The sequence below is a fragment of the Engystomops pustulosus genome, chromosome 8 (assembly GCF_040894005.1).
Source record: "Engystomops pustulosus chromosome 8, aEngPut4.maternal, whole genome shotgun sequence".
Lineage (NCBI taxonomy): Eukaryota > Metazoa > Chordata > Amphibia > Anura > Leptodactylidae > Engystomops > Engystomops pustulosus.
This window is the reverse complement of record NC_092418.1, coordinates 107,011,725-107,024,669: the sequence shown is the minus strand read 5'-3', so window position 1 is coordinate 107,024,669 and position 12,945 is coordinate 107,011,725. Positions and strand designations below refer to the sequence as shown.

The window sequence follows — 12,945 nt, the reverse complement described above, 5'->3', positions numbered from 1 at the left end:
AGATAATTTTTGCTTTATCTGATGTATGTTTGACTTGGCGACGCTCCGGGGAGTTACTTTTATTGAGCCTTTTATATGTTTAACAACTTTACGCATTTCTGAAAGAAACAACTGTTGCCCAAAGCGACCAATCACATCGCAGCATTGTTTTTTCAAAAACAAGAATTCTTTTTGAAAATTCAAAATTCATGGGGAGTTTTTTCTTTAAGACAGTTTCTTAAAAACCAAAATAGATTGAACGTAGCAACCAATCAGAGCGCAGCTAATATTTGGAATTCTCCTTTATAATAACTAACGCTGTGTTGTTACCTGTTACTAGGAGCGATCTCCATTATAACCTATCGGAGAACCAGTAAGGGTGATGCCACACATGCCGCTTTGAACCCGTTTTTGGTCCGTTTTTAAGCAGTCCGTTAAAAAATTGCATCAGTTAAAAAACGCATCCGTTTTTCACCATTTTTAATTAAAATAATTGGTAAAACCCGTAAAAAACTGATGCGTTTTTTAATGGACCAAAAACGGATTCAAAACGCCACGTGTGGCATCACCCTAATAGGCTGCCAGACATGACCCTTAACCTATATGGACTTGAATGATAGAAAAGTGGAAAGCCCCTTTAAGCCACCTGCCGATTCAATTTGCCAATGCAGTGAGCGCCTTTAAGGACCTGGTTTTTTCGCTATGAGCTAATACGTCCCTATTATCAAGGATTTGAAGTGGTTACACTATGACAACCATTTGCATTGCACTTAAGTGGTATTAACACGTCCATTCTACAAGCCGTGATAAGCAGAACACAGCGCAGGGAACTGATTAATTTCGGGAGCGATAACGTGTTTCCTGTTCGGAGTCGTATTTGCACAGCTGAGATCTCTGGCTCATAGATAGGACAGGGTGTGGTGTATGAGGACACTGCTTGGATCAGGTAGGTAGGTGTAAGCAGCCGCCCTGCAGGATCGGGGGTTTAGTCACTTGGGGGTCATACACATTAGACTCAATTGGCTGTCATTGGTTCAGCCGAGGGGTTAAAAGGGATTGATCCGGTCGCATTAAGACAAACAAGCCATCACCAGAGAACACATGCATGCTCTACTGAATTAAGTGTGCATGTATATGAGGATCCTACTAGGAATAACTGTGGGCTAAAAGACACATGCTAGCCATCATGAAACAAGTGTGCATGTCTATAGTGAGGGGACTAGGAATAGCTCTAAACTAAATGAGTGTAAGGACACATGCATGCCATGCCGAAACAAGTGTGCATGTCTATAGTGAGGGGACTAGGAATAGCTCTAAACTAAATGAGTGTAAGGACACATGCATGACATGCCGAAACAAGTGTGCATGTCTATAGTGAGGGGACTAGGAATAGCTCTAAACTAAATGAGTGTAAGGACACATGCATGCCATGCCGAAACAAGTGTGCATGTCTATAGTGAGGGGACTAGGAATAGCTCTAAACTAAATGAGTGTAAGGACACATGCATGCCATGCCGAAACAAGTGTGCATGTGTATGAGGAGGTCTATAGGAATAGCTGTTGGCTAAACAAGTGCATGGAGACATGCTAGCCACCCTGAAACAAGTGTGCATGTGTATAAGGAGGTAACTGGGAATAGCTCTAAGCTAAATTAATGTAAGGACACATGCATGCCATGCCGTAACAAGTGTGCATGTGTATAAGGAGGTCACCAGGAATAGCTGTTGGCTAAACAAGTGCATTGAGACATGCATGCCATGCCAAATCAAGTGTGCATGTGTATGAGGAGGTCTCTAAGAATAGCTGTCAGCTAAACAAGTGCATGGAGACATGCTAGCCACCCTTAAACAAGTGTGCATGTGTATAAGGAGGTAACTGGGAATAGCTCTAAGCTAAATGAGTGTAAGGAAACATGCATGCCATGCCGTAACTGAATGAGTGTATGAAGACTTTGGTTTTCCGCCTTATGGATAGATCTGTATTATAATAAACCCAATGCATCCCAAATTCTTGGGTTTGTAATGCTGCAGCCTCAAGATGTTTCCTAGTTAAAGGGATTGTCCCCTAAATGATACATCTGTTCTTATGAATTCTGAGGTCTGGACGATCAGTGGGATCTTCTTGGCCTCGTTGGTGTCCTCTAATCTTCCACCACTGCCATTGTGCCTAATTATGACACAGGTGGGGGGGATACTAGATTAATTAAAAAAAAAAAAGCTTTTACAAATACTATGGAAAATGGGAGTGGCTTATGGAAAGGGGTGTGGCAGCGGTAAAAATGTGCTGTAATACATGTTTCCACGACGTGGGGTACATTGCATGACCCCTGTGCCCTCGTCACGCCTGGCCCCATGTGATGAGAACATAAGACCAGGGACGTGTAGTTGACCTCTTCTACATGTTTGGGCAACCCTCTTCGAAAACGGACAAACCTAAACCCTGTGGTACGTGCGTGGCCCCGGGGCAGATGAGTGTTTGGGCATCCACTCATCCATGGCTGCCCTCGGATTCTTCTATCGTTGGTTGTTCTTTGCCAACTCCTGGTCAATCTGTTTTGCTGTCGGCCATTGTTTTGCCCCTCAAGCAGCCGCGGTCTCGATGACATGAACCGCAGCCGGTGCCAAGACGCTGCAAGGTGTGTCCAGGGAAGTCACAAGAATTCATTACCATCTCCTCACATAAACAATCACAGCTTCGCTCGGATGAGTTTTCTTGGCTTCGGATCTCCTGGAAGGGGGAATCTCACGTTGAGGTCATGTTGTGGCTCCTAGAATACGAGGAACATGTCATGGAGATGAATAGTCATGTAGGGAGGGCTAATCTGATGAAGACAAGTCACACCGTATCTGACTATATACTGATCGAGACAACCAGCAGTTTCCTGCAGCGCCACCCCAGGAGAAGTCAAGTACTGCACTGCGTCCATTCACATCTATGGGTTGTGTGAGTAATGCTGGACAGGACAGGTCCTCCAGGGAGAGAGACGCTCTTTGTAGCTGCTCTCTACTTTGGCCAAAAAATTTGTATTTTCCCTCCCATTGTATTTGTTCATAATTCCTAAAATGTTATATGGAAATAAATTTTAGAAACTGGAGAAACTCGAGAATTTTTTTAACGGATCAGTTATGTCATTATTTTTTTTTACTTTTTTTTTTTTTTACAAAAAGTAGTATACAGGCAGTCCCCGGGTTACGTACAAGATAGGATCCATAGGTTTGTTCTTAAGTTGAATTTGTATGTAAGTTGAAACTGTATATTTTATAATTGTAGCTCCAGACAATTTTTTTTTTTTTGCCCAAGTGACAATTGGTGTTCCAAAATTTTTTGCTGTAATGGGACCAAGGATTATGAATAAAGCTTCATTACAGACATCTTACAGCTGATCATTGCAGCCTGGGACTATAGTAACATCCAGAGACTTCACCAGAGGTCACAGGGGGCAGAGAGGTCCGTCTGTAACTAGGGGTCATCTGTAAGTCGGGTGTCCTTAAGTAGGGAACCGCCTGTATAGGGAAAACATCCTCATTTAAAGCAATTTCCTTGTTCCTATGAATTTAAAGGGGACTTTTAAAGGGATTTTCCCATTTTTAATAGCCCATCTTTTCGGTATGCCCGTTGTCCATTGCATTAGAGATGCATTATTAAGTGTATCTCAGCCTTCTATCTCTTATTACCGGCCCCTGTAGCTTTTTTTTTAACAATTAAAGGTGTTGTCTTCTCAAGACATTCCCTTTCAATTTTTGTGCTAGGGTCATCATCTAACCCGTCCCATGTATAATAATATTTCTATACTATACGTCAGGGTGGCCTGTGGACGCTCCCATACACCAGATGTAAGGTTCATCTGCAAACTCTGTAAAATATTACCTGTATATAGGAGGCAATGGTTCATTTCCTGCGTGAAGTTTATATTGTTTATAAGTTTATATACTGTATTTATTCCTCGTTTTTCATGAAACACAGTGTTGCCCCCTACTGGATAATGCATTTTTGTTTGAGCAGCCAGTGGGGAAGAGATTTGAAACTTAGAGAAAATTTTGAGTCTTAGGAAAGTGATTTGGGGGAAATTTAACCCTTAAGTCATTAAAAAGCAATTTACTATTTACTTTATCAGGATGTATAACCGATGCGGTTACAATCTGTAGACCCCCGCACTAAGGTGGGAGGGGGGGGGGGGCAACTAATATTGTTTTGTTGAGTCCACTGACTATTATTCTCCTACAGTCGGGCATAGGGAGAGACCATTGTGTATTTGATGAATCCCAATGTCGCCGAATTCCTGTGATTACCCTGGCACATTATCAAGGTGTCCCGGTGCTGCGTTTCCTGAAATACACCCGCTGACTAAACAGGAACACCCACATTATTTGTTTGAGATCTTCTGTCTGGGTTCAGTAAGCAGAAAATCTCACAATATATGGGCAGCCTCAGCCACAACAATGGCCGGCTATGCTCCAGCGGCCGCTCCGAGAAGGAATGTGGAACCTTGGGGACATTCTTCATGATACCGGTCAGGGATACATTGTATCCTTCCTCCAGGAAACTCTAGAAATATCAAACCAGTTGGTGCATTTGTTCGCCACCAAAATAGCTGCTGTGCCAAATGTCCATCACGGTGACAGACGCTGGATGTACGGACACAATATGTTCTCCTGAGGACAACGGAGATTGGGAAACAAGGACACTTGTTTGCATTATGATTATGGGGGGAATGTCTTCCCTTCATATTTTCTGGTGATGCTTTTTCTAGAAGTTGTTTTTTTGTAACTTCCGTAGCAAGTTTAACAAAGAGACCACTGGGGGGGGGGGGGGGGGGGGGAATCTTGACATTTTGACAAGTTTTGTGGCAGGAAAAGTCCCATTACACATTGTAGATGTTATAGGGATCCCTGCAATAATGGATTTCCAATGAAAAACAAAAACTTCGCTTTTGGAAGTCCGAACTCCCCCAGTGTCAGCTGCTCCAGGACTTCCGGTCCAGTTGGACTGGATGAGATGTTATCAGATGGGTCCCACTGCTGGGTTCCTATGTGCCCTGGTGGGCTGGGAGGCAGCGCTGTAGAGTATTATAGGAGAGATTGGGGCGGGTCAGTGCTATAACCGCTGTGTACCTGATAATATTACTGTTTGCCTTCACTTCCCCGGGTTCCTGTTTGCTGTGTACTCTGTGGTCACCTCTCATTGTGGGTGTGTTGTATCTAGACTGTATCTATAGATGTCATGACCCCGTCTCTACCTTGATTTCTCTATTGTAATCTGCAGCCGAACAACAAGGCGCCACGTATCCGATAGATGAACGCAATGTTTTGTGGGATCGATAATTCCCACGATTCTTATCACATATATTTATGGTATTACCACAGGATAGGTGAAACAGGACTCGAATCAAGCGACTTTGACCCAAATTTCATTGAGGAGCATTGGTCCCCCCCCCCCCATTTTAGTGATCATGGGGTCCCAATGATCAGAGCGCAATCAGATCTCCAATACTCTACAGTTCTAAATATTGAAGGATTGTTACTGTAGAATCAGACTACATTCTTTGTATCTTTTGTAGTCTGTTACCACGGAGACACTTGGGTTTGTATAGACTTAGTAAACATAAAAAAAAGGAAATTACTATAATTAATAAAAGTGGACCTGACACCACTCCATGTCTGTTTCAGTAAATTCTTGTATGTACCATGAAATAAGGGGCCGCATTTATCACGACTTGTACCCGTGATTTAGTCGCAATTGTGTCTTCTCCGCCCTCTATGGCGTCTTTGATCTAAGGATTGTGCATTGGGTTTATCCTATAGATCTTCATAGTTATGTGTTAGGTCCAGAGTCTGAGGTTCACTCTCATATTCTTTTACTCATAGGTCAAACCCTCCAGGAATCATCGGAGCCGCGCAGGACCCCACAAGGCAGGACAATGACCGCAAGACTCCTTATTCTATGCACAGTCACCTTCTTCATCACATTAAGAGGCAGCACCTGCGCCAAAAATGCCAAATTCCATAACGTGCTGCCTCCAATAGACCGTAAGTCCCAGCATGCATCACTCTGTATGTGCTTAAATAGATCTGTGTTATGTTCTCCGGCATCGGTAATATTCCATATACAGTGACCAAGTCCCTACATGGGTAGAGGCTAATGTTGACGTTTTAGATATTTTTTGCTACCACTAGGGGGCACTTTGGAGATTACTCACTGCTCTCTATATTACCCCCTGTTTGCATGACTTTTTTTTGTTCTATGATGGAACTTAGCCTAACAGTAATATGAAAGTTCTTAAAGGGGTCTTCCAGATGAATAACAGTACACCGGCTGGTTTGCCACATAATGGACGGAGGCTTCTGCTTCCGGTTGTATTCCCTTTTGTATTCTGGCCTGTAAAAGCCAATAGGATAGGACAAGTCCCCAGCATCATAAACAAGCCATCTAAGCTCCCCCTAGTGGTGGCAGCATGCAGCCAAATTTTTTATATCAATAGCTGTCTATGTATGGACATCTGAAACTCTGAGCTACGCCCCTGGTATCTACATATTGTATAATTATTTGGTGCCCTCTGATTGATATAGTATTTTGGAAGCGCTCATGTAAGTCGTCTCTTGCAGCCACTCCGTTCCCGAACAGCTTCAAGTGCTTTACCTGCGAGAAATCCTCTGATAACTATAACTGCAACCGCTGGGCCGAAGACAAGTGGTGTCCACCAAGTAAGTGAGATGAGCGCACGCTCCGTATCTACGCCGGTCAGGTAGGTAGTGTAGTCAGCAGAAGATGGGGTTAACTTCTTCCTGAAATTATATCCAGATATTGGGTTGTAAAAGGTCATCTTTTCTACTTCTAGAGATGGCGCCACTTGTGGTTGCACATGGTATTGCAGCTTAGCTTTATCTCTTCAGTGAGAACCATTGAATCCGGATTCCATAGCAAACCTTCAATGCAGAATTTATAGGATTTACCAATGCCGGATTATTGGATTTTTATGGGAAAATATGCATTTTCCAGGATTGGATAAGGAAAACCACGCCTCTTTTAGCTCCATTAACATGAGGCGTGACTTTCAGGAAGCCTTTTGACATTATGTGGGATTAAAGCCAAACCAGACTATCTATTCCAGAGGGAACAGATTCCCAGCTGCAGGCAGAACTGTTCCGACCTTGTTGGGTCTCGTCAGCACAGTGTAGGAACCGGTTTGGCTGGGTGAGAGGCTTGTGACTAGGGTCGGGAAGTAAGAGATCTTTTGGAAATTGTACATTTTTGTACTTGTGTTTCAGATACACATTACTGTAAAACAGTTCATCACTTCACCGGCCACGGGAAAAGTAAATCCGTCACTAAGAAGTGTGCGACGCGCGAGGAATGTCACAATGTGGGATGTCGCCATCATCGGGACTCGGGTCATGTGGTAAGGACATCCTGTACTGCGCATCCACTAGACATGTCATATAAATCAGACTTCTGGATGGGGAGGGTGACGCATGATTAGAACCTCGGATGAGATCAGGACCCATAGGAGTCTTTACATTGGATCCTCCATGAATGGAACTGATACAAAATTAAATTCTGTATAATGAATGTAGTTGGAGAACATAGCGAGGGTCCTAGTCATAGATCCTATGCTGTCTGATAATTATCAGTTGGGTTGACCAAAGTGGGGGGGTTATTCTGATAATTTGAAGTTATCCACAGGATAGAAGGGTAACTTGCTTATTGATGGGACCCCGTGATAATTCTATAGGGGGTTCCTCTTTTCCCAAATGAATGGAGCATCTGGTCGTGCATGTGCGGTTGCTCCTTTCATTCTTTATGAGACTTAGTGTTATTGCCTATCCCCGACCATCTAATAAAAGTAAATGTACCCATCCAAGGATTCACCAATGAGCCTCAGGCGACCCCCTGCTGCAGGAAGGTGGGGGAGGCATCAGGGGCGCAGTTACATGCTACAAAGTGGACCTAACAATTCAAAATGATGGGGCACATTTACTTACCTGTCCTGTCGCGATCCCGCAGCGCTTTGTCTGACGAGGATTCGGGTTCTGTCGGGATTCACTAAAATCATGTGCCCGATATCCAGTAGGTGTCGCTGCTGCGCCGCGGTCCGCCTGAGTTCACCTGCTTCTTCCCGGTGCATGTGAGTGCTTGATCTTGCATCACATTTGGTTTTTTAAATTTTGCGTTTTTTACGAATCCGTTGGGTTGTCCTGGGGCAATTCGGCGCAAAACGAAAATATTTGCGAAACCCGACGAAAGTTCGGACCCTTAGTAAATGAGCCCCATTGTCTCTTCTCACTATATGTCAGCGAGGGTGTGAGACGGTGCATGGAAAACTCACATACTAAAAAATAACCTGATATATTACTACTGGACTGGAAGAAGGGGCGCACAGTTTCATAGAGAGAGCGTAGGTTCACTGATGTACCCATCATGCTTGTGTGACCTTCTCTGCATTTTAGGGCTCTAGGGATTCCTGTTTTTGGGACCCTTGCAAAGTATGCATCATGTTTATTTGGTTGGGTGTCTGCTCGTCCACTCATCGTCTGTGTGGCTGATGGAAATAACTGAGCGCTGTACTCTCCATCAGTCTCATAGACTTCCCTTGACTTCACTTGTCATTAAGTGAGAAGGAACCTGGCAGTTGTTGGGGGGCCCTGGAGGCGAAGTCCACCCCCCCCTTCCATGCCAATATCAAGAAACCAAATATATTCAGCTCGGTGGATGCCTCTACATACTTACATGTTGTTTCCTTTCCTTCTTCAGGAGTGCGTTTCCTGCTGCGATGGGATGATCTGCAATATGGACGTCCCGACAAACCACACAAACGCCGTGCTGAGCCTTATGAGGACGCATCGCAAGTCAGATGCCCACAGGGTGGGGGCGCTCCTGCCCGCAGTGGCAGCTGCCGTACTCTGTCTGGTTATCCTCTAGCATAATGGACTCTTATTGTGAGTCACGGACTATTCGGACGTCCTGCAAGAACCTCAGAGGAACCGCAGGATTATGCCCCCAAGATGGTAAAGTCGTATGATGGGCGGATCGCAGGTCACAATCAGGAGGTTACGACCTCTGGACGAACTGCTAAGTGGCATAAAGGATTCCCAAGTTTTGATGGGAACGTGTTAACCCTTGGGGTTCTGACCCAGGAGATATGGACAATCAGCTGTGTTATTGTGGCTTCCATACAAAATGTATGTGCAGTACAACAAATCCCAGCAGTGACATAGGAGGAGAAACCAGAAGCGGATTATGTTAAACTGTGAGGGTCCACGGAGGACGCGACAGACAATCTTATTGCATGTTGTAAAGTCTCGTGTACAGGAGTTAATGTCTGTGCTTTACAGACGATGTAAATATTGGTTATATTTATTTTTATGATAATGATGTTCATCTTCCATGAAGTGCCTGGAGCGCTCCGTTACTTCTTACCTTCACCAATTCAACATCACCTTATTTTTGTAAGGCCGCCAATATGTACATACATGAGATTACTCCAGCAGAATAGTGAGTGCAGCTCTGGAGTATAATACAGGATGTAACTCAGTATCAGTACAGGATAAGTAATGTCATGTATGTACACAGTGACTGCACCAGCAGCAGAATAGTGAGTGCAGCTCTGGGGTATAATACAGGATGTAACTCAGGATCAGTACAGGATAAGTAATGTCATGTATGTATACAGTGACTGCACCAGCAGCAGAATAGCGAGTGCAGCTCTGGAGTATAATACAGGATGTAACTCAGCATCAGTACAGGATAAGTAATGTCATGTATGTACACAGTGACTGCACCAGCAGCAGAATAGTGAGTGCAGCTCTAGAGTATAATACAGGATGTAACTCAGCATCAGTACAGGATAAGTAATGTCATGTATGTACACAGTGACTGCACCAGCAGCAGAATAGTGAGTGCAGCTCTGGAGTATAATACAGGATGTAACTCAGTATCAGTACAGGATAAGTAATGTCATGTATGTACACAGTGACTGCACCAGCAGCAGAATAGTGACTGCAGCTCTGGGGTATAATACAGGATGTAACTCAGTATCAGTACAGGATAAGTAATGTCATGTATGTACACAGTGACTGCACCAGCAGCAGAATAGTGAGTGCAGCTCTGGAGTATAATACAGGATGTAACTCAGGATCAGTACAGGATAAGTAATGTCATGTATGTACACAGTGACTGCACCAGCAGCAGAATAGTGAGTGCAGCTCTGGAGTATAATACAGGATGTAACTCAGCATCAGTACAGGATAAGTAATGTCATGTATGTACACAGTGACTGCACCAGCAGCAGAATAGTGAGTGCAGCTCTGGAGTATAATACAGGATGTAACTCAGTATCAGTACAGGATAAGTAATGTCATGTATGTACACAGTGACTGCACCAGCAGCAGAATAGTGACTGCAGCTCTGGGGTATAATACAGGATGTAACTCAGGATCAGTACAGGATAAGTAATGTCATGTATGTACACAGTGACTGCACCAGCAGCAGAATAGGGTGCAGCTCTGGGGTATAATACAGGATGTAACTCAGGAACAGTACAGGATAAGTAATGTCATGTATGTACACAGTGACTGCACCAGCAGCAGAATAGTGAGTGCAGCTCTGGGTATAATACAGGATGTAACTCAGGAACAGTACAGGATAAGTAATGTCATGTATGTACACAGTGACTGCACCAGCAGCAGAATAGTGAGTGCAGCTCTGGAGTATAATACAGGATGTAACTCAGGATCAGTACAGGATAAGTAATATCATGTATGTACACAGTGACTGCACCAGCAGCAGAATAGTGAGTGCAGCTCTGGGGTATAATACAGGATGTAGCTCAGGATCAGTACAGGATAAGTAATGTCATGTATGTACACAGTGACTGCACCAGCATCAGAATAGTGAGTGCAGCTCTGGAGTATAATACAGGATGTAACTCAGGATCAGTACAGGATAAGTAATATCATGTATGTACACAGTGACTGCACCAGCAGCAGAATAGTGAGTGCAGCTCTGGAGTATAATACAGGATGTAACTCAGGATCAGTACAGGATAAGTAATGTCATGTATGTACACAGTGACTGCACCAGCAGCAGAATAGTGAGTGCAGCTCTGGGGTATAATACAGGATGTAGCTCAGGATCAGTACAGGATAAGTAATGTCATGTATGTACACAGTGACTGCACCAGCAGCAGAATAGTGAGTGCAGCTCTGGAGTATAATACAGGATGTAACTCAGTATCAGTACAGGATAAGTAATGTCATGTATGTACACAGTGACTGCACCAGCATCAGAATAGTGAGTGCAGCTCTGGAGTATAATACAGGATGTAACTCAGGATCAGTACAGGATAAGTAATATCATGTATGTACACAGTGACTGCACCAGCAGCAGAATAGTGAGTGCAGCTCTGGCGTATAATACAGGATGTAACTCAGGATCAGTACAGGATAAGTAATGTCATGTATGTACACAGTGACTGCACCAGCAGCAGAATAGTGAGTGCAGCTCTAGGGTATAATACAGGATGTAACTCAGGATCAGTACAGGATAAGTAATGTCATGTATGTACACAGTGACTGCACCTGCAGCAGAATAGTGAGTGCAGCTCTGGGGTATAATACAGGATGTAACTCAGGATCAGTACAGGATAAGTAATGTCATGTATGTACACAGTGACTCCACCAGCAGCAGAATAGTGAGTGCAGCTCTGGAGTATAATACAGGATGTAACACAGGATCAGTACAGGATAAGTAATGTCATGTATGTACACAGTGACTGCACCAGCAGCAGAATAGTGAGTGCAGCTCCACCAGCAGCAGAATAGTGACTCTGTCCTTTTGTCTTCCAGTCCAAAGGAATAACCAATCTTATAGATTGATATCACCATTATCTTTTTATGACTTCTATGATATAAAGTACATTGGATACTTTTGTTGTAATTAATGTTATCACGTAGTAGTGGCCTCGCTGATCACAGCAACCAATCAGAGCTCGGCTTTCTTTGTCGAAGTTGCATTGAGAGGCTGAAGCATCAACTTTTTTTTATATGTATATTTGAAGCATAAATCAATGGTCCTGTTTCTGCGCTACAATGTTTCTAGAATGTGTTTCACTCGTTTATGTTTTTGCTACATTTTTGTATATTATTTATATAATAAAGCCGCCTGTGGCTCCTCCATGATGTGATGTAGAGTATTCCGGACACTGGAGCGAAGATAAAACTGGATCAGTGCACACATGGGGTCACAATTATGACATAAATGTGGTGCACAGTGCGAATGTGCAGCGGAACACCTCCTTATGGGCACGGTATTGTGTCGCTGTGTGCGCAGTGCAGCTACATACTATTACCACCACTAGTATTACCACCACCACTACTACCACCACTACTACTACTACCACTACTACTTCCACCACTACTACTACCACCACTACTACTACCACCACTACTACTTCTACCACTACTACTACCACCACTACTATTACCACCACTACTACCACCACTACTACTACCACCACTACTACTTCTACCACTACTACTACCACCACTACTTCTACCACCACTACTACTTCTACCACTACTACTACCACCACTACTACTACCACCACCACTACTACCACCACTACTACTACCACCACTACTACTACCACCACTACTACTTCTACCACTACTACTACCACCACTACTTCTACCACCACTACTACTACCACCACTACTACTACCACCACCACTACTACCACCACTACTAGTACCACCACTACTTCTACCATCACTACTACTTCTACCACCACCACTACTGCCACTACTTCTACCACCACTATTACTACAACCACTGCTGCTACCACCACTACTACTTCTACCACTACTACTACCACCACTACTACTACCACCACTACTAGTACCACCACTACTACTACCACCACTACTACTACTGCCACCACCACTACTACTACCACCACTACTTCTACCACTA

At 43.9% G+C, this 12,945-nt stretch overlaps 1 protein-coding gene across 1 annotated transcript in view; it reads left to right on the top strand.

Moving 5' to 3' along the window:
- Nucleotides 1-12,147, top strand: part of LYPD6B (LY6/PLAUR domain containing 6B) — a 44,309-nt gene extending 32,162 nt beyond the window's left edge. Inside the window, exons 2-5 of the mRNA XM_072122195.1 lie at nucleotides 5,844-6,005; nucleotides 6,582-6,680; nucleotides 7,245-7,375; nucleotides 8,728-12,147. Of these exons, the coding sequence (XP_071978296.1) occupies nucleotides 5,897-6,005; nucleotides 6,582-6,680; nucleotides 7,245-7,375; nucleotides 8,728-8,895 (507 nt within the window). The 5' untranslated portion in view covers nucleotides 5,844-5,896 and the 3' untranslated portion in view covers nucleotides 8,896-12,147. The remainder of the gene's footprint in view (nucleotides 1-5,843; nucleotides 6,006-6,581; nucleotides 6,681-7,244; nucleotides 7,376-8,727) is intronic.
- The last annotated feature ends 798 nt before the right edge of the window (nucleotides 12,148-12,945 follow it).